Source organism: Schistocerca serialis, chromosome 1 (assembly GCF_023864345.2).
Source record: "Schistocerca serialis cubense isolate TAMUIC-IGC-003099 chromosome 1, iqSchSeri2.2, whole genome shotgun sequence".
In the NCBI taxonomy this organism is placed as follows: Eukaryota; Metazoa; Arthropoda; class Insecta; order Orthoptera; family Acrididae; genus Schistocerca; species Schistocerca serialis.
In genome coordinates, this window is record NC_064638.1 from 439,006,131 (window position 1) to 439,031,697 (window position 25,567).

General features: G+C 39.5%; 1 protein-coding gene across 1 annotated transcript in view; it reads left to right on the forward strand.

Annotated features, from left to right (window-relative positions):
* Positions 1-25,567, forward strand: part of LOC126472697 (ubiquitin carboxyl-terminal hydrolase 34) — a 529,852-nt gene that overhangs the window by 276,705 nt on the left and 227,580 nt on the right. Inside the window, exons 25-27 of the mRNA XM_050099952.1 lie at positions 5,013-5,132; positions 10,885-11,145; positions 22,010-22,121. Coding sequence (XP_049955909.1) covers positions 5,013-5,132; positions 10,885-11,145; positions 22,010-22,121 — 493 coding nt within the window. The remainder of the gene's footprint in view (positions 1-5,012; positions 5,133-10,884; positions 11,146-22,009; positions 22,122-25,567) is intronic.

Sequence of the window (25,567 nt, forward strand, 5' to 3'; positions counted from 1 at the left end):
TTAGGAGGTCTTGTGGGTAGTCGGGGTTGTGTAGTTTCCTCCATTTTCGATTGGTTGCTTCTTGGCATCATAATTCAGGTGGTGAGATGTTGCTGATGATGTGCAGCCAGGGGATCAGGGTGGATTTAAATGTGCCTGTAATAATCCTCATTGATTCATGCTTGTGTACGTCCAGCTTCCTCGTGTGGGCACTATGTTACCACTCTGGAGCACAGTATTCGGCACCTGGGTACACCAGCATAAGTACTGTAGTACTTAGAGTCGTTGCATTGGCACCCCATGTTGTACCAGCTAGTTTCATATGATGTTGATTTGGGTCTTTAGTTTTTGGCTTGTTTTTTCCAAGTGTTTTTTATACATCAGAGTCTAGTGTGACGCCAAGGTATTTAGGCTGGAAATTATTTCTAACCTTTTGTTGGCAGAAGCGCACATCCAACTGCTGGTTTGCAATACTGTTGTTTAGATGGAATGTGCAGACTTCTGTCTTTGCTGCATTTGGCTGGAGTCATGCTTTGTAGTATGTGTTGAGAGTTTCTAAGTCTCTAGATAACATAGCTTCTACTTCCTCAAGTCTGCTGGTTTGCATGGCTGTGGCATGGTCGTCGACATAGTAAAACTTTTCACTAGCAGTGTTTGGCATGTACAGATTGAAAAGTAAAGGTGCTAGGACGGACCCTTGGGGGAGCCCAATTTTTTAAGGTAAATGACTTGCCTCTGTTTTTGTCCAACACTAACCTTGAAATAATGGTTGGTTAACATTTTTCCCACAAGTGTCATCAGTTTCTTACTTGAGACATACTTTTTTAACTTCAGCAGGAGTCCATGTAGCCCGACAGTATCATATGCTGCTGACGGATCAACAAAGGCCATTGATGTCTTTAGTTTGTTTTGGAATCCACCCTCAATATACGATGTCAAGGCTAGGACCTACTTACAGCAGCTCCACTTGCTTTGAACCCAGCCTGATGTTTTGGGGTTATGTTGTTTATTATTCCTTGTATTCTGTTATGGATGCGTTGTTCCGGTAGTTTGAAGCACATGCTCAGCAGTGCAATTGGCCAGTAACTTGAGGTGTCATGTACTGGCTTTCCAGATTTCAGGATTGCTAGTGTGTGTGTGATCTCAAACTGTTGAGGCACCCTTCTGGTCTTGAGTATATCATTGTAGAACCTCTCCAGCCAAGTTCTTCCATGTTCCCTTTGTGTTTATAAATTCAGGGAATATGCCATCCAGTCCTGAGGCTTTTCTCATTTTCAATGTTTTGATGGCCTCATTTATATCTCTTTCAATAAAGGGTTCTGATAGTGCGGTGTAATCATGGAGGTGCCTATTGACTTCATTCAGTTCGTTCTTTACTTTTTCTTTCATGATTGCGTCTACAGGGATCTTCTCAACTCTTGATTTTATGTGTAGTGCCATTTCTGATGGCGTTATCTTCGGTTGTTGATTGCAGACGTTGTTTTCTTAATAATCCCTATGCCTATCTGCCTGAATGAGTGAAATTTAAACTAGATGTCAGGTCTATCCATGTCTGCTTTCTTGCTTCATTTAGCTGTTCTAGTATTATATTACTAGTATCAGGATTTTCAGTTTTTCGATATTCTGCATACAAGTTTTCTATTGTGTCGCCCCAGCAAGGGATGTGTTGTTTCCTTAGCCCTCACGATATATTACGTTTGGCTGCACCAATTATGACTCCCATGAATCTTTCGTAGTTTTCTGCTTTTGGGGCTACGCAGCGTAGGTTGCTGTCAACTTCCTGTGTAAGCTGATCCCAGTTAGCTTTCTTGAAATTCCATCTTGGATTGTTAATGGAATTTATTAGGGGTATCTCCAGTCCTGTTTTGATTATTGTTGGGTGGTGTTGGCTTCTTGGGAAGCTCTTCCATGACTCAAGGGGAGTGTGTTTTCATTGGTGGAGAGGAAAAGTGAGTCAGGATTAGAGTCATTGTGCCACCTAGTGGAGTGAAAGGTTTTCGGTTCTTTGGCATTGTAGATGAGATAGAGTTTTTCTCCTTCTACCCATTTCACTGATATTTCCCCATTTATGTCACTGTTTGTATAACCCCAGGTTTGTGTGGTGGCTGTTGAAATTGTGATCTTATCATTATGCACAACCTTCACATTAAAGAGGCAATATCAGAGCCATAGACAGAATGCCAAGTATTAGAATAAGTAATAAATGAAGAGCACCAGTTTGCTTCTGTTCTACAATATTAGAATAATAATAATAATTAGAATAGTTCTACAATATTAGAATAAGTATGAAGTTTCCTACAGTCACCAAAAAAATATGTTGAACTTGGTGATACAGTAAGTACCTCAGTTAATAATGAAGACAACATTTGTTTCTAAAGCAAATTATTTACATTTCGCAATAGTCTCATTTTAATGAGATACACTTCCCAGTCCTAGGGAAGAGAGATACTTCCCAAACCTCGACCATTTCCTTAACCCCTCTGAAAAATAGAAATTGTCAAGTTCTCTAATATAGACCTCTATCTGAACAATGGCCATTTTATTTGGGCAGAATTTTTCACTTATGAGACATATCTTCAAGTTTGGGAACAAGAAGAAATCCCAGGTAGCCATGTTGGACAAATATGGGGGATGCAGCAACAATTCATACAGTCCTGTGGTCACAGTTCTAGTTGACTGTGCTGTTATGTTATAATCACTTCCTTGTAAAATGGAGCAGTGTTTCCTTCAGTTTCTTGATAATGCTGTCCAATATCTCACATTAATATTGTACAGCGATTGTTGTCCTTTTATTGTAAAGATTTTATGAATATGACACCATTCGCATGATCCCTGTAAATTTTCTGGTAAATGGGACTGTCCCCAAAACAATTTATTGTTTTGATTGTTGCTTGGTTTCTCAGGTATAATGATGAATCCAGGTCTCATCTGTGGTGACAGGCCAATGCATAAAGTCATTTTGATCATGCCTAAATTGCTCCAAACACAACTTCAAAGCCAAAAGCCACATTTACTTGTCCACATCAACAATCTCAGGACTCTTCTTCACCAGCTTCTCATGTAAGATTTTTCATTGAAACACCGTTGGCATCTGCTACATCACACATCATTGTTTGACCATATGTAAATCTGTTGGACCAAAATTCAGCTATTTATTTTACTTATTTTATGTTTACCATTAGAAATTCATTTAATTTTTCGTCATAAGAAACCCAAAACCATGTTCTGAAATAGTGCTTTGTTTCTCCACTAGACAGTGTACAAGTTCCTCCAAAAAATTGTAACACAACACACACACAAATGTCACACTAACAAATGTAAATCCATCTGATGATGGAGGTTAAAACCTTTGAAATGCGTCGTGGAGATAACAGTAAACTTGTTTCATTTAATACCAGCTACTGACATTTATAGTGAAGGATCTCCATAAACAACATCCTGTTTCACTTTTATCTCATTACACATTTTCCCACCCACAAGGAAATATGAGTCGCTGAAGAGTTCTGCATATTTTCCATCTCAGTGATAACCACATAACACAACATACTTAAATGGCTACCAAATCCAAAATATTCTATGAAGCAGTGTAACTTTGGTTTTATCTTCCACTAACTGATGGTGGCCCACAGTGGTAACACCAAATCACATCAGAAAAAAACATCCATCTTCAAGCACAGGTACTTGTTGAATTATCTGCTGCTGCTGTTTGATATTATTCATGTACTGCACTTTCAGTCACATATTTTTGAATGCTCTTTTGTAGGTCTATATTACTACATGAATGTTGTGGAACCCGTGGCACAGTACCCGGACCCTTTTGCAGGTTGCCTATGTAATGGCTTCCAGGAACAACAAAAAAGTAAATTATCAATATTTCAGTTAATTACTGGCAAATTTAAAAGTTTAAATGCTGTCATAATGTACTCATTAACAGGTATAATCTTACATTAAAAGTTTAATACAGCAAGTATTGCAATTAGAAACTGAGTGTTTGTCTGGGGCAGCATATCTGACTGTATGCAAAATGCCTAGGCTTCAGTCATCCAGTATTTGAGAATGAGAGAACTTATGGACTTTCAACAAACTTTACTCATAATTTAAAACCTTTTTGAAATTTTTTCTCAACTCCCCCACACCATGAAATGATGAAAGGAAAAAAGTTTATCACTTACTACATTTCTGTTGTTTATGCAGTAAAATGACAGGCAAGCCATTTTAATTTATTACTTTTCTACTGCTTACTCTATTCACGACACACTTGGCATGTGGTATCTACATACATCGATTAATGTACCTGCAAAATTATATTATTGTATGACATATAGTTTAGGAATTATGACAACATAAACATTGAGATGCATGAAGAACTAGCTTTTGCTTGAAATGAAGTGCGAATTAACCAGTTTACATTCATCCAGTGTTTCCTAATGAAAGCACGCAGTGACTTCCAAAAAGCTTTAACCATAATTTCAAATCGTTTCTAAATTTTGTCTCACTTTACACGCTTAATGAAAAATATTTAATATGTTAACTCATTTTTAAACTAATCATATGTTTGAAACTGTTTTGTACATGGGTGTTCGATTCTTTAAAGAATCGGGTTTATTGGTAGAAACTAGTGTGGTGGCTGATCTGAAGAGCTTACCATCAGCTCTTGTGTAACATTTTGTGTTAATGAATACTGTCAAATAATCTTGAGGAAAGTTGAACTGCAGGATATAAAAATCTCCAGAATTTTTTTTATAGAAACCATTAAACAACAAATAGTTTGTGAACTTTATCAGTCAAGATATTTGACAGATTGTAAATCATAGTATGTTTTAAAACTTTCATTATTTAATTCATAAATTTATGTCTCTGTCACTGGTTCTTATTAATTTTATTGACTTGTGAAGTTTACAAACTATCTCTGCGTAATAATGGTTGAAGATGCCTTATAAAATAATGAATGAATGACAGACAGTGACAGCTGTTACAGAATTCTTTTCGGAGTGTATTTCAGTTGCCTATAGATTTGTTATTTTTGTCACTAGGACATGCTACAGATGATGGATATCGACACAGTTATACCAAGGTTAACAAGTATTCTCTATGAGGCATCTCTTCCTCGTGATCCAAACCATTATAAGACTGGCTTTTGGGGTCGAGCACAGGTTTGTTGCACACACATTTTATACAGTAATAAATATTTTAACTTATTCCTCTTAAAATTAGACATTTGAACATGAATCCCACTATTTAGAAAATAAGTTAGTCAGTTTGTAAAAAGTGAATATTATAATTTAAAAATTCTATTGGTAGGTAGTCTCTTCAACTCTTCTCTCTCCTCTTTCTTATGTAAGATAACAGTACTTTCTAGAATATTTATCACCACTCTGTGAATAATTTTATTGATGGAGATGTGTGTTCATTTTACTTAAAATATGCCGGTAGTTTATAATTAACTGATATTGGAGATTTATGTATATGTAATGACCTTAGACTGTCACTGGTTTGCATTGGACATGCTGCACCAAATATTTTTCCATAAGAATGACGAAGTTGTTCATATGATGTATTGGGATACCCACATATTCAGACACAATAATCTTGTAAACTATCTGTCTTCACTGGTAGTATGGTACTTTCTCCACATACTAAGTGTTGCCTGAAAAATGGAGTACTTTCAGGCGGAGTACCACTTGTTATTCATCAGGCCATGGATTATAAAAAGGTGGGAATTTAAGGAGATGGGACCTGGATAAACTAAAAGAACCAGAGGTTGTACAGAGATTCAGGGAGAGCATAAAGGAGCAATTGACAGGAATGGGGGAAATAAATACAGTAGAAGAAGAATGGGTAGCTTTGAGGGATGAAGTAGTGAAGGCAGCAGAGGATCAAGTAGGTAAAAAGACGAGGGCTAGTAGAAATCCTTGGGTAACAGAAGAAATATTGAATTTAATTGATGAAAGGAGAAAATATAAAAATGCAGTAAGTGAAACAGGCAAAAAGGAATACAAACGTCTCAAAAATGAGATCGACAGGAAGTGCAAAATGGCTAAGCAGGGATGGCTAGAGGACAAATGTAAGGATGTAGAGGCCTATCTCACTAGGGGTAAGATAGATACCGCCTACAGGAAAATTAAAGATACCTTTGGAGATAAGAGAACGACTTGTATGAATATCAAGAGCTCAGATGGAAACCCAGTTCTAAGCAAAGAAGGGAAAGCAGAAAGGTGGAAGGAGTATATAGAGGGTCTATACAAGGGCGATGTACTTGAGGACAATATTATGGAAATGGAAGAGGATGTAGATGAAGATGAAATGGGAGATATAATACTGCGTGAAGAGTTTGACAGAGCACTGAAAGACCTGAGTCGAAACAAGGCCCCCGGAGTAGACAATATTCCATTGGAACTACTGACGGCCGTGGGAGAGCCAGTCCTGACAAAACTCTACCATCTGGTGAGCAAGATGTATGAAACAGGCGAAATACCCTCAGACTTCAAGAAGAATATAATAATTCCAATTCCAAAGAAAGCAGGTGTTGACAGATGTGAAAATTACCGAACTATCAGCTTAATAAGTCACAGCTGCAAAATACTAACACGAATTCTTTACAGACGAATGGAAAAACTAGTAGAAGCCAACCTCGGGGAAGATCAGTTTGGATTCCGTAGAAACACTGGAACACGTGAGGCAATACTGACCTTACGACTTATCTTAGAAGAAAGATTAAGGAAAGGCAAACCTACGTTTCTAGCATTTGTAGACTTAGAGAAAGCTTTTGACAATGTTGACTGGAATACTCTCTTTCAAATTCTAAAGGTGGCAGGGGTAAAATACAGGGAGCGAAAGGCTATTTACAATTTGTACAGAAACCAGATGGCAGTTATAAGAGTCGAGGGACATGAAAGGGAAGCAGTGGTTGGGAAGGGAGTAAGACAGGGTTGTAGCCTCTCCCCGATGTTGTTCAATCTGTATATTGAGCAAGCAGTAAAGGAAACAAAAGAAAAATTCGGAGTAGGTATTAAAATCCATGGAGAAGAAATAAAAACTTTGAGGTTCGCCGATGACATTGTAATTCTGTCAGAGACAGCAAAGGACTTGGAAGAGCAGTTGAATGGAATGGACAGTGTCTTGAAAGGAGGATATAAGATGAACATCAACAAAAGCAAAACAAGGATAATGGAATGTAGTCTAATTAAGTCGGGTGATGCTGAGGGAATTAGATTAGGAAATGAGGCAATTAAAGTAGTAAAGGAGTTTTGCTATTTGGGGAGCAAAATAACTGATGATGGTCGAAGTAGAGAGGATATAAAATGTAGGCTGGCAATGGCAAGGAAAGCGTTTCTGAAGAAGAGAAATTTGTTAACATCCAGTATTGATTTAAGTGTCAGGAAGTCATTTCTGAAAGTATTCGTATGGAGTGTAGCCATGTATGGAAGTGAAACATGGACGATAAATAGTTTGGACAAGAAGAGAATAGAAGCTTTCGAAATGTGGTGCTACAGAAGAATGCTGAAGATTAGATGGGTAGATCACATAACTAATGAGGAAGTATTGAATAGGATTGGGGAGAAGAGAAGTTTGTGGCACAACTTGACCAGAAGAAGGGATCGGTTGGTAGGACATGTTCTGAGGCATCAAGGGATCACCAATTTAGTACGTGGAGGGTAAAAATCGTAGAGGGAGACCAAGAGATGAATACACTAAGCAGATTCAGAAGGATGTAGATTGCAGTAGGTACTGGGAGATGAAAAAGCTTGCACAGGATAGAGTAGCATGGAGAGCTGCATCAAACCAGTCTCAGGACTGAAGACCACAACAACAACAACAACAACATGGATTATACAAATGCAATGCTTTCAGGATTTACTAATTTTGCAGCAGAGTAGATTTATTGACAGAATTGGCAGTCAGTCCACATTTTAAATGAGTTGTGACACTTAATGGTCAGAATGCTCTTCCAGTAGCATTCCTGAACATTATGTTCCTTCAATTGGATCTAAAACTGGAAAACTGTTCCCCTGTTGCCTGGAAATGTTTTTGGCAGATTTGATCTGTTGTTTCTCAAGAAATTGCAAAGCAAAAATTTCCAGCTTTGCTGTATATTCTGATTATTCTATGTTCATGGCCTACCCTGTCACATGTGAACAGCACCTCTGTTATAAAGAAGCTGGATGCAGACATGCCTAAATCACAAGCCATTCTGGTGGGTATGTATTTGTGTAACAGAAAGTAACCTCAACAGCACCTGTATACATTTCATGTCTCATAAAATGAAAGAATTTTTTTTAAAATTTTACATCTGTACTGTTTATAGCATTGAAGATATTAAGTCTTTAATCTGGTAAGGGAAAGGAAAGTTCTGACTGGAATATAAATAATTGAATTAGTGAAGCTTACTACTGACCATATAACCGAGGCATTGATGGTCGCTAATCTTATAAACAAAACTGAAAATGTAGTTCTCTGCAGTGTCGATACATTGTAGCTGGTCGAGACAGTGTATTGTGCATTTCTTTGTGTAGTCTTCATTAGTTCTCTCTGAAGGACGGCATTGTCCAAAAGCTTAGCAACGTTTTCAGTCTTATTTATGTGAATATTGTCTGCTTAATATCTTGACTATGGTGAGTAGTTAGCTTTACTCCTGTCATTATTTGTAAATCCTTAAGCTGATAATTTCCGTTCCATGTTCAACCCGTTGGTAGTTATTAAATGATCACAGAAGAATGTTGAGTCTTTAGAATTACTCTTGCACTGGAACAATTTATCAAATCTTCATAAACATTTTAGCAGTTGCTACAAGTAAGTTAGTATTAATTCAGTATCCTCATTGAGACCAACTTACACTTTTCTATAATTTGAAAAAATTACAATTCTGAGCTCTACACCACAGTCATTACACTAGCACAAAGTCTTCTTTTTACTAATTTATTACAGAGTATTGCACACCATTTTGTAGGTCTATTCTTCTTATTTATGTTGTGTTGGGTATCCTCTAAACAAAATACTTCATTGTGAATGCTTCAGATATAGGTCTTTTAAAAGATTTTCCACATCACGTTGAAGCTACAGTTTTCCAATTTGTTTCAAACTGTTTTGCTATCAGAAGCAACACGAAAGTTAAATGAATTTCTCCGTTTGTCTTCTCATCTGAAAAGCAATAAATGCATTGTGCTTTGAAGTAACCACAAATTTCTGGAAAAATTAGAGTGTAAAGAAGCAGTTAGGGTTGGATTCTGGACGACATGCACTGATATTTGCAGGAAAAACTGTTGAGTTTGTCTGCACTAACACCCTTCAAATTATGGACCTTGAAAATTATTCTAAAAACAAAGATGATGTGACTTACCAAACAAAAGTGCTGGCAGGTTGATAGACACACAAATAAACACAAACATACACACAAAATTCAAGCTTTCGCAACCAACGGTTGCTTTCCTGATGAAGCAACCGTTGGTTGCGAAAGCTTGAATTTTGTGTGTATGTTTGTGTTTGTTTGTGTGTCTATCAACCTGCCAGCGCTTTCGTTTGGTAAGTCACATCATCTTTGTTTTTAGATATATTTTTCCCACGTGGAATGTTTCCCTCTATTATATTCGTATCATTAATTTGAAAATTATTCTATATTATTCAATTGTTAAACACAGTCACCAGTATAATGATTACCTTCATGCATATCCTAAAAGAAATACTCAAATGCTTCTTCCACAGAGTTCACTGACCTCTTTTGTAATTTCACATTCTCCTGCACATGGTGATCAAAAACCACATAAGAGCTTCCTACTTTTACCCATTCTCGCACACTTACATTTTGCTGAGATCCACTGTCGTAGCAAAATTGATTCTTGTTTCTTCCTCTGGGATTTTTTTAATTTTATATGTTTCTTTGGGTATGTCATTTTTGCTGCTGTGTCATGTATACAAAGGCTTTTTTTACTGATGGACTCAGTAAGAATAGAAATCTAAGCTTACACAAAGTACTAGGCTGTGCAATTTCATCTTTGGCAGCATCATTCAGAAAGCAATACATAACCTTTGGTTTCTTCCAAATTAGTACATTTTTGACAAAGATGCTCATGATTCATATCTCTACATTCACCTGGTCATATAGTGTCTGCAATCATCAGCAGACAGAATACTCACTCGTATCAGAGAAGTTGTAGGTAGCATGTAGCACCCTGATCACTGCCCATACTGATTCTTGGGATGTACAGGTACATATATGCTCCCCAGGTTCAAAGGTTGATGGAAAAATAATGAAAATCTGTGTTTGGTTACAAGCCTGAAATGCTCTCAGTGAGTGCAGAGACGCTGTTTGGATCCATAGTAAATTCGGTAATGTTTGCTTGATTTGGGACTGAGTTCATAGACAGTTTTTGCTACTGTCCATTTATATCTGATTAAATTAAACTAAATAGAACAGTGTTATTTAATGTTTAACATTTTAAATCATATATTTAATTAATTTTATTTTCAAATGTAATTTAGTGTGGGAAAAAACACAATTTTATGGGTGTCATGCAGCATGTTTTATTTTCAGTTTGGTTAATTGGGCTTGTTAGAAATGTACGTATGTTTTGTAAATGTCATCATACTTCTTGTATACAATACATAATCAAGGGCAAATTTTGATCAGCCATTTCAGAAAATATGACCTTTTGTGCAATGTTTTCAGCGTTTTTATTTCATGTTATATTGTCTAGTACTTTTTCCAGATCCCAAGTCATATAAAAGATAAAGATATGCGTTCATTTTATTGTTCTGCCTCTTACAGCTGATTTACATCACTTTCACTCTTTTTTTTAATCAAGTGTTCAATGTGACAACTCTAGCTCATTTTCTTACATTGTTTTTATTTCAACTGCAGACCAACTTTCAAGACTATAGCACTCTTACAGTTTTCTATATTATGCTCAGGTTGTACATTATGCTATGGCATTGTTAGTGGCATGGGCACATACAACTGTTGGAGTACGTCAAGCAGTGATGGCAGCATCTGATTTCTCACAATGGTTGCAAAGACTAGTGCTTGAAGATCCAGAACCTGCTGTGAGACGAGAGGCTTGCACTGCACTGTACCGCCTGTGCCTTGGTGATGCTGCATTCACTGCGCAGATGCTTAGTCACCTTATGGAGCAGCTTCCTGTGGCAGAAAGTATGAGACCACAGAGATTAGAGGTAAAGAATTCTACCAAATAAATAAAGTTCACCATAACTTTTATCCATGTTTTGTTCAGGAATACTCAGTAGGTGCCAGTCTTATAAAACACACAAATGTACATGGTGTTTTTGTTACATAATGTAGGAGTTGATACCTGTACACCACTGTGATAAACAGTAAAATCTTTTGGGAGCATATGCTGATGATGTAACAGTGAAGTACTGTGTCTCAGACACACTCCTAAGTTGTTGTTGTTGTGGTCTTCAGTCCTGAGACTGGTTTGATGCAGCTCTCCATGCTACTCTATCCTGTGCAAGCTTTTTCATCTCCCAGTACCTACTGCAACCTACATCCTTCTGAATCTGCTTAGTGTATTCATCTCTTGGTCTCCCTCTACGATTTTTACCCTCCACGCTGCCCTCCAATACTAAATTGGTGATCCCTTGATGCCTCAGAACATGTCCTACCAACCGATCCCTTCTTCTGGTCAAGTTGTGCCACAAACTTCTCTTCTCCCCAATCCTATTCAATACTTCCTCATTAGTTATGTGATCTATCCATCTAATCTTCAGCATTCTTCTGTAGCACCACATTTCGAAAGCTTCTATTCTCTTCTTGTCCAAACTATTTATCGTCCATGTTTCACTTCCATACATGGCTACACTCCATACGAATACTTTCAGAAATGACTTCCTGACACTTAAATCAATACTGGATGTTAACAAATTTCTCTTCTTCAGAAACGCTTTCCTTGCCATTGCCAGCCTACATTTTATATCCTCTCTACTTCGACCATCATCAGTTATTTTGCTCCCCAAATAGCAAAACTCCTTTACTACTTTAAGTGCCTCATTTCCTAATCTAATTCCCTCAGCATCACCCGACTTAATTAGACTACATTCCATTATCCTTGTTTTGCTTTTGTTGATGTTCATCTTATATCCTCCTTTCAAGACACTGTCCATTCCATTCAACTGCTCTTCCAAGTCCTTTGCTGTCTCTGACAGAATTACAATGTCATCGGCGAACCTCAAAGTTTTTATTTCTTCTCCATGAATTTTAACACCTACTCCGAATTTTTCTTTTGTTTCCTTTACTGCTTGCTCAATATACAGATTGAACAACATCGGGGAGAGGCTACAACCCTGTCTTACTCCCTTCCCAACCACTGCTTCCCTTTCATGTCCCTCGACTCTTATAATTGCCATCTGGTTTCTGTACAAATTGTAAATAGCCTTTCGCTCCCTGTATTTTACCCCTGCCACCTTTAGAATTTTAAAGAGAGTATTCCAGTCAACATTGTCAAAAGCTTTCTCTAAGTCTACAAATGCTAGAAACGTAGGTTTGCCTTTCCTTAATCTTTCTTCTAAGATAAGTCGTAATGTCAGTATTGCCTCACGTGTTCCAGTGTTTCTACGGAATCCAAACTGATCTTCCCCGAGGTTGGCTTCTACTAGTTTTTCCATTCGTCTGTAAAGAATTCGTGTTAATATTTTGCAGCTGTGACTTATTAAGCTGATAGTTCGGTAATTTTCACATCTGTCAACACCTGCTTTCTTGGGATTGGAATTATTATATTCTTCTTGAAGTCTGAGGGTATTTCGCCTGTTTCATACATCTTGCTCACCAGATGGTAGAGTTTTGTCAGCACTGGCTCTCCCACAGCCGTCAGTAGTTCCAATGGAATATTGTCTACTCCGGAGGCCTTGTTTCGACTCAGTGCTCTGTCAAACTCTTCACGCAGTATCATATCTCCCATTTCATCTTCATCTACATCCTCTTCCATTTCCATAATATTGTCCTCAAGTACATCGCCCTTGTATAGACCCTCTATATACTCCTTCCACCTTTCTGCTTTCCCTTCTTTGCTTAGAACTGGGTTTCCATCTGAGCTCTTGATATTCATACAAGTCGTTCTCTTATCTCCAAAGGTCTCTTTAATTTTCCTATAGGCGGTATCTATCTTACCCCTAGTGAGATAGGCCTCTACATCCTTACATTTGTCCTCTAGCCATCCCTGCTTAGCCATTTTGCACTTCCTGTCGATCTCAGTTTTGAGACGTTTGTATTCCTTTTTGCCTGTTTCACTTACTGCATTTTTATATTTTCTCCTTTCATCAATTAAATTCAATATTTCTTCTGTTACCCAAGGATTTCTACTAGCCCTCGTCTTTTTACCTACTTGATCCTCTGCTGCCTTCACTACTTCATCCCTCAAAGCTACCCATTCTTCTTCTACTGTATTTATTTCCCCCATTCCTGTCAATTGCTCCCTTATGCTCTCCCTGAATCTCTGTACAACCTCTGGTTCTTTTAGTTTATCCAGGTCCCATCTCCTTAAATTCCCACCTTTTTGCAGTTTCTTCAGTTTTAACCTACAGGTCATAACCAACAGATTGTGGTCAGAGTCCACATCTGCCCCTGGAAATGTCTTACAATTTAAAACCTGGTTCCTAAATCTCTGTCTTACCATTATATAATCTATCTGATACCTTTTAGTATCTCCAGGGTTCTTCCATGTATACAACCTTCTTTCATGATTCTTAAACCAAGTGTTAGTTATGATTATATGCTCTGTGCAAAATTCGACCAGGCGGCTTCCTCTTTCATTTCTGTCCCCCAATCCATATTCACCTACTATGTTTCCTTCTCTCCCATTTCCTACACTCGAATTCCAGTCACCCATGACTATTAAATTTTCGTCTCCCTTCACAATCTGAATAATTTCTTTTATTTCATCATACATTTCTTCAATTTCTTCGTCATCTGCAGAGCTAGTTGGCATATAAACTTGTACTACTGTAGTAGGCGTGGGCTTCGTATCTATCTTGGCCACAATAATGCGTTCACTATGCTGTTTGTAGTAGCTTACCCGCATTCCTATTTTCCTATTCATTATTAAACCTACTCCTGCATTACCCCTATTTGATTTTGTGTTTATAACCCTGTAGTCACCTGACCAGAAGTCTTGTTCCTCCTGCCACCGAACTTCACTAATTCCCACTATATCTAACTTCAACCTATCCATTTCCCTTTTTAAATTTTCTAACCTACCTGCCCGATTAAGGGATCTGACATTCCACGCTCCGATCCGTAGAACGCCAGTTTTCTTTTTCCTGATAACGACATCCTCTTGAGTAGTCCCCGCCCGGAGATCCGAATGGGGGACTATTTTACCTCCGGAATATTTTACCCAAGAGGACGCCATCATCATGTAATCATACAGTAAAGCTGCATGCCCTCGGGAAAAATTACGGCTGTAGTTTCCCCTTGCTTTCAGCCGTTCGCAGTACCAGCACAGCAAGGCCATTTTGGTTATTGTTACAAGGCCAGATCAGTCAATCATCCAGACTGTTGCCCTTGCAACTACTGAAAAGGCTGCTGCCCCTCTTCAGGAACCACATGTTTGTCTGGCCTCTCAACAGATACCCCTCCGTTGTGGTTGCACCTACGGTACGGCTATCTGTATCGCTGAGGCACGCAAGCCTCCCCACCAACGGCAAGGTCCATGGTTCATGGGGGGGCACTCCTAAGTACATGTTCCAATTTGTGGCTGCCAACCTACTGCTTAAGAAAAGCTTTAATTCTTTATCATGACAATCTCAGTGGCCCCAAATACTAGCATGTTAGCGAAATTATGTACAAAAACTGCTCTGCAAATTGTTGTCCATGGGTAACCATACAGTGAATGACTTCAGTGTGTGTGGAGCACTTGAGTCAGTGTATGAGATTTCTCATACTGTATTTCATGGACTGGAAGGCATTACAGACTATAAGATGCCCCTTAATTTTAAGCATTTTTTTTTAAACATTGTTACATTTTTATTTTCAGATAGCAAAGCCACACAAAAAAATTCTTAGTTTATTAAACCAAACTGACCTTTAAAATCTCTGAAAATCATCTTCTGAACTTCTCCTCCTCCTCCTCCTCCTCCTCTTCATTGTCATCATTGTTCTCTTCATATTTCAGATCATCCTCACTGATGTCGGCAGCATTACTTATGTCACACTTTTAAAAAGATTTAACAATAATGTCTTCTCTCACTCTAGAGTGTGGCTGCTTTATCCACTGATTCCCTTCTTTGATTGTAGGTCGTTATAAAGCTCCCTTTGGTGTGAATTCATGTTGGGTTTCATCCATCATCCATCTGTTCCATTCCTTCATACAGACTTTAAATCGTTTATGTAATTCGTGAACACCAACATTTGGCAGTATTTCAGAAGATTTTGGCATTGTTTTGCACTTGGGAACGGTCATTCAATTAAGTTTAGTACCATCCGCACAATATGAAATATGAAAGGACAACAGTGTACTGCATTTTTTCATGTCCACTTGTTTTTATGGTTACAGGTTTTGCACTTTTTGTGGCAACATTTCTGTTACTCGATGGACAGCGTCAAATAAGCTGACACATTGATGACTTAAAAAGTGTACTCATCCCAAACATGGATTGTTCATGGAGTGTACTCTGAGGGACTGTTATATGGGCTGTTTGCAGTGTGAATAATGTTGGAAGCTCTTTGAGTCTGTTCACGGTATTGATGTCTGTAGGAAGGCTGTTTGCCAGCAGACTGTAGTGAAATGTGGGAACACCTGCAGAAGAGAGACGTTGGTGATAGATTGAGTGGCAGTTAACATTGAACATAAATAAATAACATCCAATGTTTGTGAATTGGTGAAGAGATCCATTTACATACAGTAACATCCTCAATATAACTTGGAGTAACTGCCCAGAGCGAGCTAGAGTGGAATAATGACTTGAAACTAGCTGTTGGGGAGAAGCAGATAGCAGTCTTTCATTGAAAGAACCATAAAGAAATGTAATTCACAGAAGTAGTAGTGTTCAATACAACCAGTCTACTGATTCTAGATCAAGGATGGCCAATAACTCTGTACACGTGCTTTGCACATGTGAGAATCTCACTTACATGACTACACAGTTCCCCCACCAACGTGCCATGCTGTTTGAATGGGAAGATGGGGTAACTGTGAAAGAGCTGCATTAAATGGCAGTGTAATTGTGCAAGGACTATTGACTGGATTGCATGTGACTTCATTTCTTATCTATATTTCTCAACCACATAAATTGTAAAGAAAGGATTTCAGATTCAGTGGATCCTGCCATGGAATATCTTCAACTAGTCAGTATAAATAGCTTCAGTAATGTGAATATGACCCTCACACCAGTAGAAGAAATGTCCACAGTATAATCCTTAAAATAAAAAAAATCTAGTGTTCATGATAAAACATCAACAAAATTAAAGAGCTTACTTCTGAGTGTAAAAACATATTAAGTTATCTGTGTAAGTAGTCATTCATCTGCGGAAGATTTCCTGAGTGGTTGAAATATCCTGAAATTAAATATTTGTGTGAGAAAAGAGATAAAGAAATAGCATTGAATTTCCATCCAGTTTCACTTTTGCCAGCATTCTCAAACATTTCAGAAAAGGTAATAAACATTCAAGTTCTTAATAAATAATATGTTGTACAAGTAAAAATTTGGATTTCTAAAGGGTTCTGATATTGAGGAGTTTATCTACACAACTGTGAGAAAGTAGTTACTTCATTAGGCAATGAATTACATGTTACTGGTATATTCTGTGACCTGTCAAAGGCATTTGACTGTGTGAATCACAATGACCTAATAAATAAATAAGAATATTACAGTGTAACAGGAAACACTGCAGTTTGGCACATTTTCTATATTTCTGGCAGAAAATAAAGGACGTCATTGTGAAAGGGAAATGTATTAAGCTATCAGACATCATCCGACTGTGAACTAATAACATGTGGTAACCCACAAGTTCCCATGTTAGGACCCATTCTTTTCCATGTGTATGTCAATGGCCTTTAATCTATAACATTACCAGATGCTAAGTTTGTTTTCTTCGCTGATGAAATAAATATTGCAATAAACAGCAAATCAAGGACAGTCTTAGAAATATCAGTTAATGAAAATGTAATGGACAGCAGTAAACGGCTCCTAGTCAATTCTTCATCACTATGCTTTGAACGTGAACGTTGTCACTGATAGGTGATAGAAAATTTAAAAAAGCTAGCATACTAGGCCTGCTTTAGTTTCATAATGTTTTATTGATATAAAACAAATACTAACAAAGAGATAGAGGGGCTGGCCAGTACTTACCTCAGCTCAGTACAGCCGATAGATACACATAAAACAGAACTGAAAATTTACATTCCTAGCTTTCGGAGCTTTGTTCCTTCATCAGGGAGGAGAGAGGGGAAAAAAGGGAAGAAGGGAAAGTGGATTCAGTTACTCACAACCCAGGTTATGAAGCAACAGGGAAAGGTAAACAGGGAGGGTAGCAAGGATGGAGGCATGGTTGTCAGAGGGAAGAGAACCATCCTGGCCGTCCCATTGTAGCAGGCTTCAAATCCCCAACCGAACGTATCTCAGCTCTGGTAGACCAGCACCTACAACCTATCACCCGCAGACTCCCATCCTACATCAAAGACACAAACCACTTCCTAGAACGCCTCAAATCCATTCCCACTCCTCTCCCACCTGAAACCTTTCTTGTCACCATAGATGCTACATCCCTTTACACAAACATCCCACATACCCATGGTCTCTCTGCCCTTGAGCACTACCTCTCCCAACGCCCACCCGAAGATCTTCCAAAAACCTCGTTCCTTATCACACTTACCAACTTCATCCTCACCCATAATTACTTCACTTTTGAAGGCCAGACCTACAAACAAATCAGGGGAACGGCCATGGGAACCAGGATGGCTCCCTCCTATGCCAACCTCTTCATGGGCCGCATGGAGGAGGCTTTCCTGAAGACCCAACAGCTGCTTCCCCTGGCCTGGTATAGGTTTATAGATGACATCTTTGTGGTCTGGACTCATGGTGAAGAAACACTCCTTAATTTCCTCCATAACCTCAACTCCTTTTCGAATCTGAATTTCACCTGGTCCTTCTCCAAAACCCAAGCCACCTTCCTGGATGTTGACCTTCATCTTGTTGAAGCTCACATCCACACCTCTGTCCATATCAAACCCACAAACAAACAACAGTACCTTCACTTTGATAGCTGCCATCCTTTCCACATCAAACGCTCCCTTCCCTACAGCCTAGGTATTCGTGGCAAACGTATCTGCTCCAGTGACGAATCCCTCAACAACTACACCAATAACCTGACCAGTGCTTTCCTCTCCCGCAACTATCCTGCAGACCTTGTCCACAAACAGATTTCCCGAGCAATACATTCCTCCCCGTCCAACAACAATGTTCCTACCCCCAGACCACACAGAAGCATCCCCCTTGTCACCCAATATTATCCTGGTCTCGAAAACATCAACAAATTACTCCGCCAGGGATATGACTTTCTCAAGTCAACCCCTGAAATGAGATCATCCCTTGACAAAATTCTCCCCACACCACCCAGAGTTGCCTTTCGTCGCCCCCCTAACCTCCGTAACATCCTTGTTAAACCCTACAATATTCCCAGACTACCTTCTCTACCCAGTGGTTCCTACCCCTGTAACCGACCCCGCTGCAAAACCTGCCCCATGCATCCCCCCACAACCACCTACTCCAGCCCCGCTACTGGTAAAACATACACAATTCAAGGCAGGGCTACGTGTGAAACTACACATGTCATTTATCAACTGACATGCCTGCACTGCACAGCCTTTTACATCGGCATGACAACAACCAAACTGGCTGAGCGCATGAACGGACACAGACGAACTGTCCGCCTAGGAGATGCCCAATACCCAGTAGCGGAGCATGCCCTTCAGCATAATTCTAGGGACCTAGGAACCTGCTACACCGTATGTGCCATTTGGCTTCTCCCACCCAACACCAGTCCCTCTGAACTGCGGAGATGGGAACTTGCACTCCAACACATCCTTTCATCCCGCCATCCCCCTGGACTGAACCTACGTTAAACAACCTCACTCCCATTCACTCTTCAGTCTTCTCCTCTTTCCCTTTCCTCTTTAGCCATTCACGCATCTTTTCATCCTACTAGTTGTGTTTATCTTTATACTATATACCTCTTTACTTCTGTATGCATCCTCTTTGGTTTGAAGCTGGCACAGTACTTAGAGTAGAATATCTTTGGCTTCCCTCTGACAACCATGCCTCCATCCTTGCTACCCTCCCTGTTTACCTTTCCCTGTTGCTTCATAACCTGGGTTGTGAGTAACTGAATCCACTTTCCCTTCTTCCCTTTTTTCCCCTCTCTCCTCCCTGATGAAGGAGGGCTTCCCTCTGACAACCATGCCTCCATCCTTGCTACCCTCCCTGTTTACCTTTCCCTGTTGCTTCATAACCTGGGTTGTGAGTAACTGAATCCACTTTCCCTTCTTCCCTTTTTTCCCCTCTCTCCTCCCTGATGAAGGAACAAAGCTCCGAAAGCTAGGAATGTAAATTTTCAGTTCTGTTTTATGTGTATCTATCGGCTGTACTGAGCTGAGGTAAGTACTGGCCAGCCCCTCTATCTCTTTGTTAGTATTTGTTTCACATCTTATATGAGATTTTCCATTAATCATTTATTGATATAAAATGTGATTTTTACGATTGTCATTAATATTCTAGTTTTGAAATGCAAAAGGGGGGGGGGGGGGGGGGGAATGCGGCTCAGAATGACACAAGGGGGAAACATTATTTGGGGGAGGGGGGGGGGGGGGGGGATGAACATTTTCCCACTAGATGTCTCTGTAAGCCTCATAACATTAATGAGTTCGGCTATTAGAAATGACATATGAATCACTGTATGATGGCTATGATGTGAGTTGCACTTTAAACCAAGTATACTGTGCAGTGTGCATAGCTGCACAAGTTTTGCATTCAACTGTTATGACTATTAGGTAGGTAAGTACATCCACCTTGGCAAGCTTGTACTGCATTGGATGGGAGAAATGGGTTTTTAACTGTCCTGAGGCCAAAACATCAAAAAAAGCAACAGTGAAATTGATTTTTAATTGTCGTGAGACTGGTGTACGACACATTCAATATGCCATCAACAGTTTCCTGCCACAAGTTAAACAGAGAAACAGCATATTCCACAACTCATCAGTGGGTCTCAGAGGCCACATTCAGAATGTGTTGTGCAATGCGTGCCTTCAATTCATCTACGTTTATAATTGGATCACTGAAGACAGCATCTTTCAGATAATCCCACTGCCAGAAATCACATGGATTGGAGTTGGGTTATTTGTATGGCCAAGCTGTAGGGAAATAATAGCTGATAATTTCCAAAATGTTTCAGCAGCAGCTGCTTCACTGGGTGTGCCCGCAGCTCGTGGTCTAGTGGCTAGCATGGCTGCCTCGGGATCTCAGGGTCCCAGGTTCGATTCCTGGCTGGTTTGCGGACTTTCTCTGTCTGGGGACTGGGTGTTCGTGTTGTCGTCATCATTTCATCATCATTCAAGGTGTGGCTAGACTGGAAGTGGAAAGATTGGGAACTTGTATGGGCACTGACGACCACGATGTTGAGCGCCCCACAAACCAATGTATCATCTTCACAGGGAGCCATCTTTCATGAAAACAACCTAACCATGCATCCACTGTGTTGAAGGGTTTGAGTGACATTGATATGGAAAGGACGGTTGTAGTATTTACCAGTGACCATACATGCAACAGGACTTGCAGGACCCATCTTGGAAAGTATGCCCTAAGATAAACAATGTCATCAATCTGCACCACACAGTTACCTTTGCCGAAAGAAGATATACCGGTTGATGTGTGAGTGGATTTTCCGTTGCCCATGTTCATGATTTTTGTGTACGGACATGTCTTTGGATATGCAGGTGGGATCCATCTATTCATAGAATGTTCGATGGCCATTCGTTGTCCACTACCGTGGAGCAAAAAATTGTAGAGCAAACGTTTGGATTACTGGGAGGTCAGCCTTGAAGCAACCCCTGAACAGGAGTAATTTTGTATGGATAGCAATGCAGGATGTTTTGTAGGATTTTCTGCACTGTACTCACAGGCATTTCCTGAGTTTGGGCAGTTTCCCAAGCACTGCATGTTTTGCACATTACCACTCGACCCCTCATGCAATCCTGTAGCCACATCTTTTGTGAGATGGATCAATTGTTTCCCTCCCCCTGCCACACTGTCCTTCAGAAATAACCTCTCTTTTAGAATTTCATAATCATTTTTTCCAGACCCTCAGCAGGCACCAGACGAATGCCTTTTTTTAAACCTTCGAGTGTCCAAAACTTCTGCATAGCTACTGGCGCACTATCACCATTCTCCTAAAACAACTTTACCACTGGCACATGATCCTGCATTGAGACAGTCATGCCAAGCATCTCAAACACAAACTGAGTAACAGCCTGTATCCCATGTCTTTTATTTCGCAAATTTGCAACTGAAATTGCTTTGTAGTTCCCACCTCCTTTTTCCAGAGTGATAATGTGTGATAAAAATAATAGCTGACACCACACACACACACACACACACACACACACACACACACACACACACACACACACACACACACACACACACATACACCGAGGAGTGTTTCTTCTTGAGTTGAGCAACATCTCCTGAGAGATTTAGTAGAACTTCGGAACTTTTTTGAAGATTATTCCAGTTAATTATGAAACATTTACTGAGTCTCTTCAAATTCAGTCTTTTGCGGTGTGTTTCTATCAGCCTGCTGAAGTTCACCTTGCCCCCCCTTTCTTTTTCCCCTGTATGATAAAGATATAACCATGTTTTTGATTTCAGTATATTGCGTTCATTCTGATTATTTCTATTTTGAATGTAGGTAAGAATACTTTCCTCTGTCAGATATAAATTTTTTCTCAGGAGACTATTTTCATGTGAAGAAAGTATATATTGTTCAGGATCATCATAGTACATAAAATACCTCCTCTTACTTTTGTTTTAGACAATTCAGCATGTGACAGAGGAAGGGAAAGAACCGTATGGACCAGCCTGTCGTGATTACTTCTGGTTATTGTGTCGCCTTGTAGACAGTCTTAGTGATGATATAATAAAAGGTAGGTGAGAATAAAGCTAGTTTACTCCTCAAATTCTACTGTTAACATGCTTTCGCATTTAAATCAAGGTTGCATTTCATTTTTGCTACAAATAAATAACAAAATTTTAAGTTTGTTCTGAAGGATGCTTTTGTTAATGTAAATCTAATTATTCAAGGCAAGTGTCATTTGTCTGGTATCTTATTGTCTTTTCAAACTGATTGAGCTGGACTCTCACTTACAGAGAGAAAAAACAATGCTTCAAAACATAAAACAGAATGCCTTCTTGATATTTGGATGAAGTGCTTTATAGAAAGTGGATAGCCAGATGAGAAATTAAACTTTACTCCTCTTGAATAAGCCAATGGCTTAGCCACAGTGGTAACACTGGTTCCCATAAGATAACCGACATTAAGTGCTGTCTGGCCTGGGTAGCACTTGGATGGTCACTGTCTAGATCTGCCGAGCGCTGTCAGCAAGTGGGGTGCGCTCAGCCCTTGTGAGGCCAGTTGAGGAGCTAATTGATGGAGAAGTAGCAGCTCTGGTCATGAAAAGTGACAACAGCCAGGAGATTGGAGTGCTGACCACCTCTGTATCTGCATCTGGTGATGCCTAAGGGCTGAGGATGACACAGTGGCTAGTCGGTACCATTGGGCCATCAAGGCCTGTTTGAACTGTATTGTGTGTGCATTTTATGTTCCTCTTGAATAACCACCTGACTCTCTTAAGATGCAGGATGATGGCTGAAAGTAACAACAAACTGGATCACATCTCACTGCTGTCTCCATCTTGATATGCTTGACCTTACTGAGATTCAGTTAACAAATTATAGAGATAAGGGCAATTTTTTTCTGAAAGTCTGATCAATAGCCCATTGTCTACCTGATATGAACATATATGAAGGCCATTGTAAATCATTGTAATTGCCCCCCTCCCCCTTTCTAAACTTTACCCCCTTTCTAAATCCACCCCTCCCATCTCCTTTCCCACTACCAGCCAGCAGCCGCTAGCCAAGACAGAGCAACAACAGGGAAGTAACCAATTTTGTGGCATTTTACAAGTTCCTAACCAGGAGCAAATTATATAGTTTCTCCTACGTGCTATAGTAGTTTAGTTTCTGAATTTCTACGTGTTAATTTCATTTTTACTACACACAGTTCTCACATTTTTGTTTGTGTTGAGTGAAGATTTTGTGTCATTGCAAGTTTCTAATCAGCGATGAATTATTTGGTCTCACCTATGTGCTGTGATTGTTTAGTTTTTGAATCTCTGCATGTTAACCTAATTTATTAGTTACAGTTCTTGCATTCTTGTCAGTGTCTGCAGTAGAGTTTCGTAGCGCTTGTCGATAGTCCTTTGTTTGTCAGTGTAGTGTAGTTTTCCATGGTTTTTAGTATGGGTAGGGACTGTGATTGCCATGTGCGGATGCAAGCCGCGTCGCTTCCCTCTCTGCTCCAGGCTGTATTGGCTTTGGTTACACAGCTTCAGGCTACAATGGATGGTCATCACTGTTGTGAGCCAGCAGTGAGGAGCCACCAGACGTTCAGCATGACTGACAACTCCGCCAATGTGTCTGCGCTGGTGGCAAGCCCGTGCTGTCTGTGGCAAACACTACCCTAAACCAGATGCAGTCATTTGTCCTGTTTCAAAGGAAACTTCTCAGCCTGCAGGATCTGGGCAATCACAGAGGGTGTGATTATTGGTAGTTGGGTGTTCCAGTGTTAGGCAGATTATGGAGCCTCTTAGGGACATGGCTGCCAAGGAGTGGGAGAAAGCCAGTGTGAACTCCATGTGCAAACCGGGTGGAGTTATTCCAGACGTGGACTGGGCCCTTCCAGGTACCATGAAGAGCACTGGGTGCAACCAACTGCAGGTGGTGGCTCTCATTGGTACCAGTGATGTGTATCACTTCGTATCGGAAGAGATTCTCTTTGGTTTCAAGAACCTATCAGAAGTGCTAAAGGCTGCCAGTCTTACTTGCAAGATAAAGCAGAGCTTACAATTTGCAGCATGGTTGACAGGAATATTGCTTTTAGTAGTAGCTTACCTTGTACCGAAATTGAAGTAGATAGTTCATGTGAGTTAATTGGGCAGAGGTCATTCTTGGCAACTGTAATAAAATGGTAATTAAATCGTTTTACCGACCTCCCAACTCAGATGATACAATTGCTGAAAGGTTCAAAGAAATTTTGTGTCTAATTTCAAACATGTACACAATTTGTACAGTTATAGTTGTTGTGACTTCAATTTGCCCTTGATATTTTGGCAAAAATACATGTTTAAATCCAGAGGTACACATAAAACATCATTGGAAATTGTGCTGAACAGATTCTCTGAAAATTAGTTTGAGCAGTTTGTTCATGAGCCCACTTGAATAATAAATGATTGTGAACACACACTTCACCCATATCAACAAATAATTCTGAGCCAGTAATGAGCATCAGAACACGTACAGGGATTACTGAAGACAGGTTTGACGTAGTGAGACTAACCCCCAAATCCTCCAAAAGTAAACGAAAAATATGTGTATAAAAAATCACAGAAAAACAGAAAAAAATTTGCTTGATGCCTTCTTGAGAGACAATCTCCACCGCAAATTAACAGTGTAAGTGTAGCCAGATGTGGCTTGAATTCAAAGAAATAGTATTGACAGCAATTGAGAGACATTTACCAAATAAATAAGCAAAAGTTTGTGCTGATCCCCATGGTACACAAAACAGGTCAGAACATTGTTATAGCAACACCGAAAAAAAGCATGCCAAACTTCAATGAATGCAAAATCCTCAGTATTGGTGACCTTTTGCAGAAGCTCAAAATTTAGTGCGGACTTCAATGTAATATGCTTATGATAGTACCCACAGTTGAACTTTGCTTCAAAACCTGGCAGAAAATCCAAAGAGATCCTGGTCGTATGTAAAGTATGCTAGTGGCAAGACCAAATCAATGCCTTCTCTGCGCAATAGCAGTGGAAATACCATTGATGGCAGTGCTGCTAAAGCAGAGTTACTAAACACAGCATTCCGAAATTCCTTCACCAAAGAAGACAAAGTAAGTATTCCAGAATTCAAATCAAAAACAGCTGCGAACATGAATAACTTAGAAATAGATATTCTCTGAGAATTGAAGTAATTTAAATCACTTAATAAAAGCGAGTCTTCCAGTCCAGTCTGAAGCAGTAACTCCATACTTAAGTCATATACAATGGCTTGCTCAACGAAAGGTCTGTATCCAAAAACTGGAAAGTAGCACAGGTCACACGAGTGTTTAAGAAAGGCAGTAAGAGTAATCCACTAAATTACAGGACGTTATCATTAATGTCGATGCAGCAGGATTTTGGAACATATATAGTGCTCAAACATTATGAATTACCTTGAAGAGGAGTGTCTGTTGACACACAGTCAACACGGATTTAGAAAACATTGTTGAGTGCTATCAACTTGGGATTTCAAATTGATTCCATATTTCTA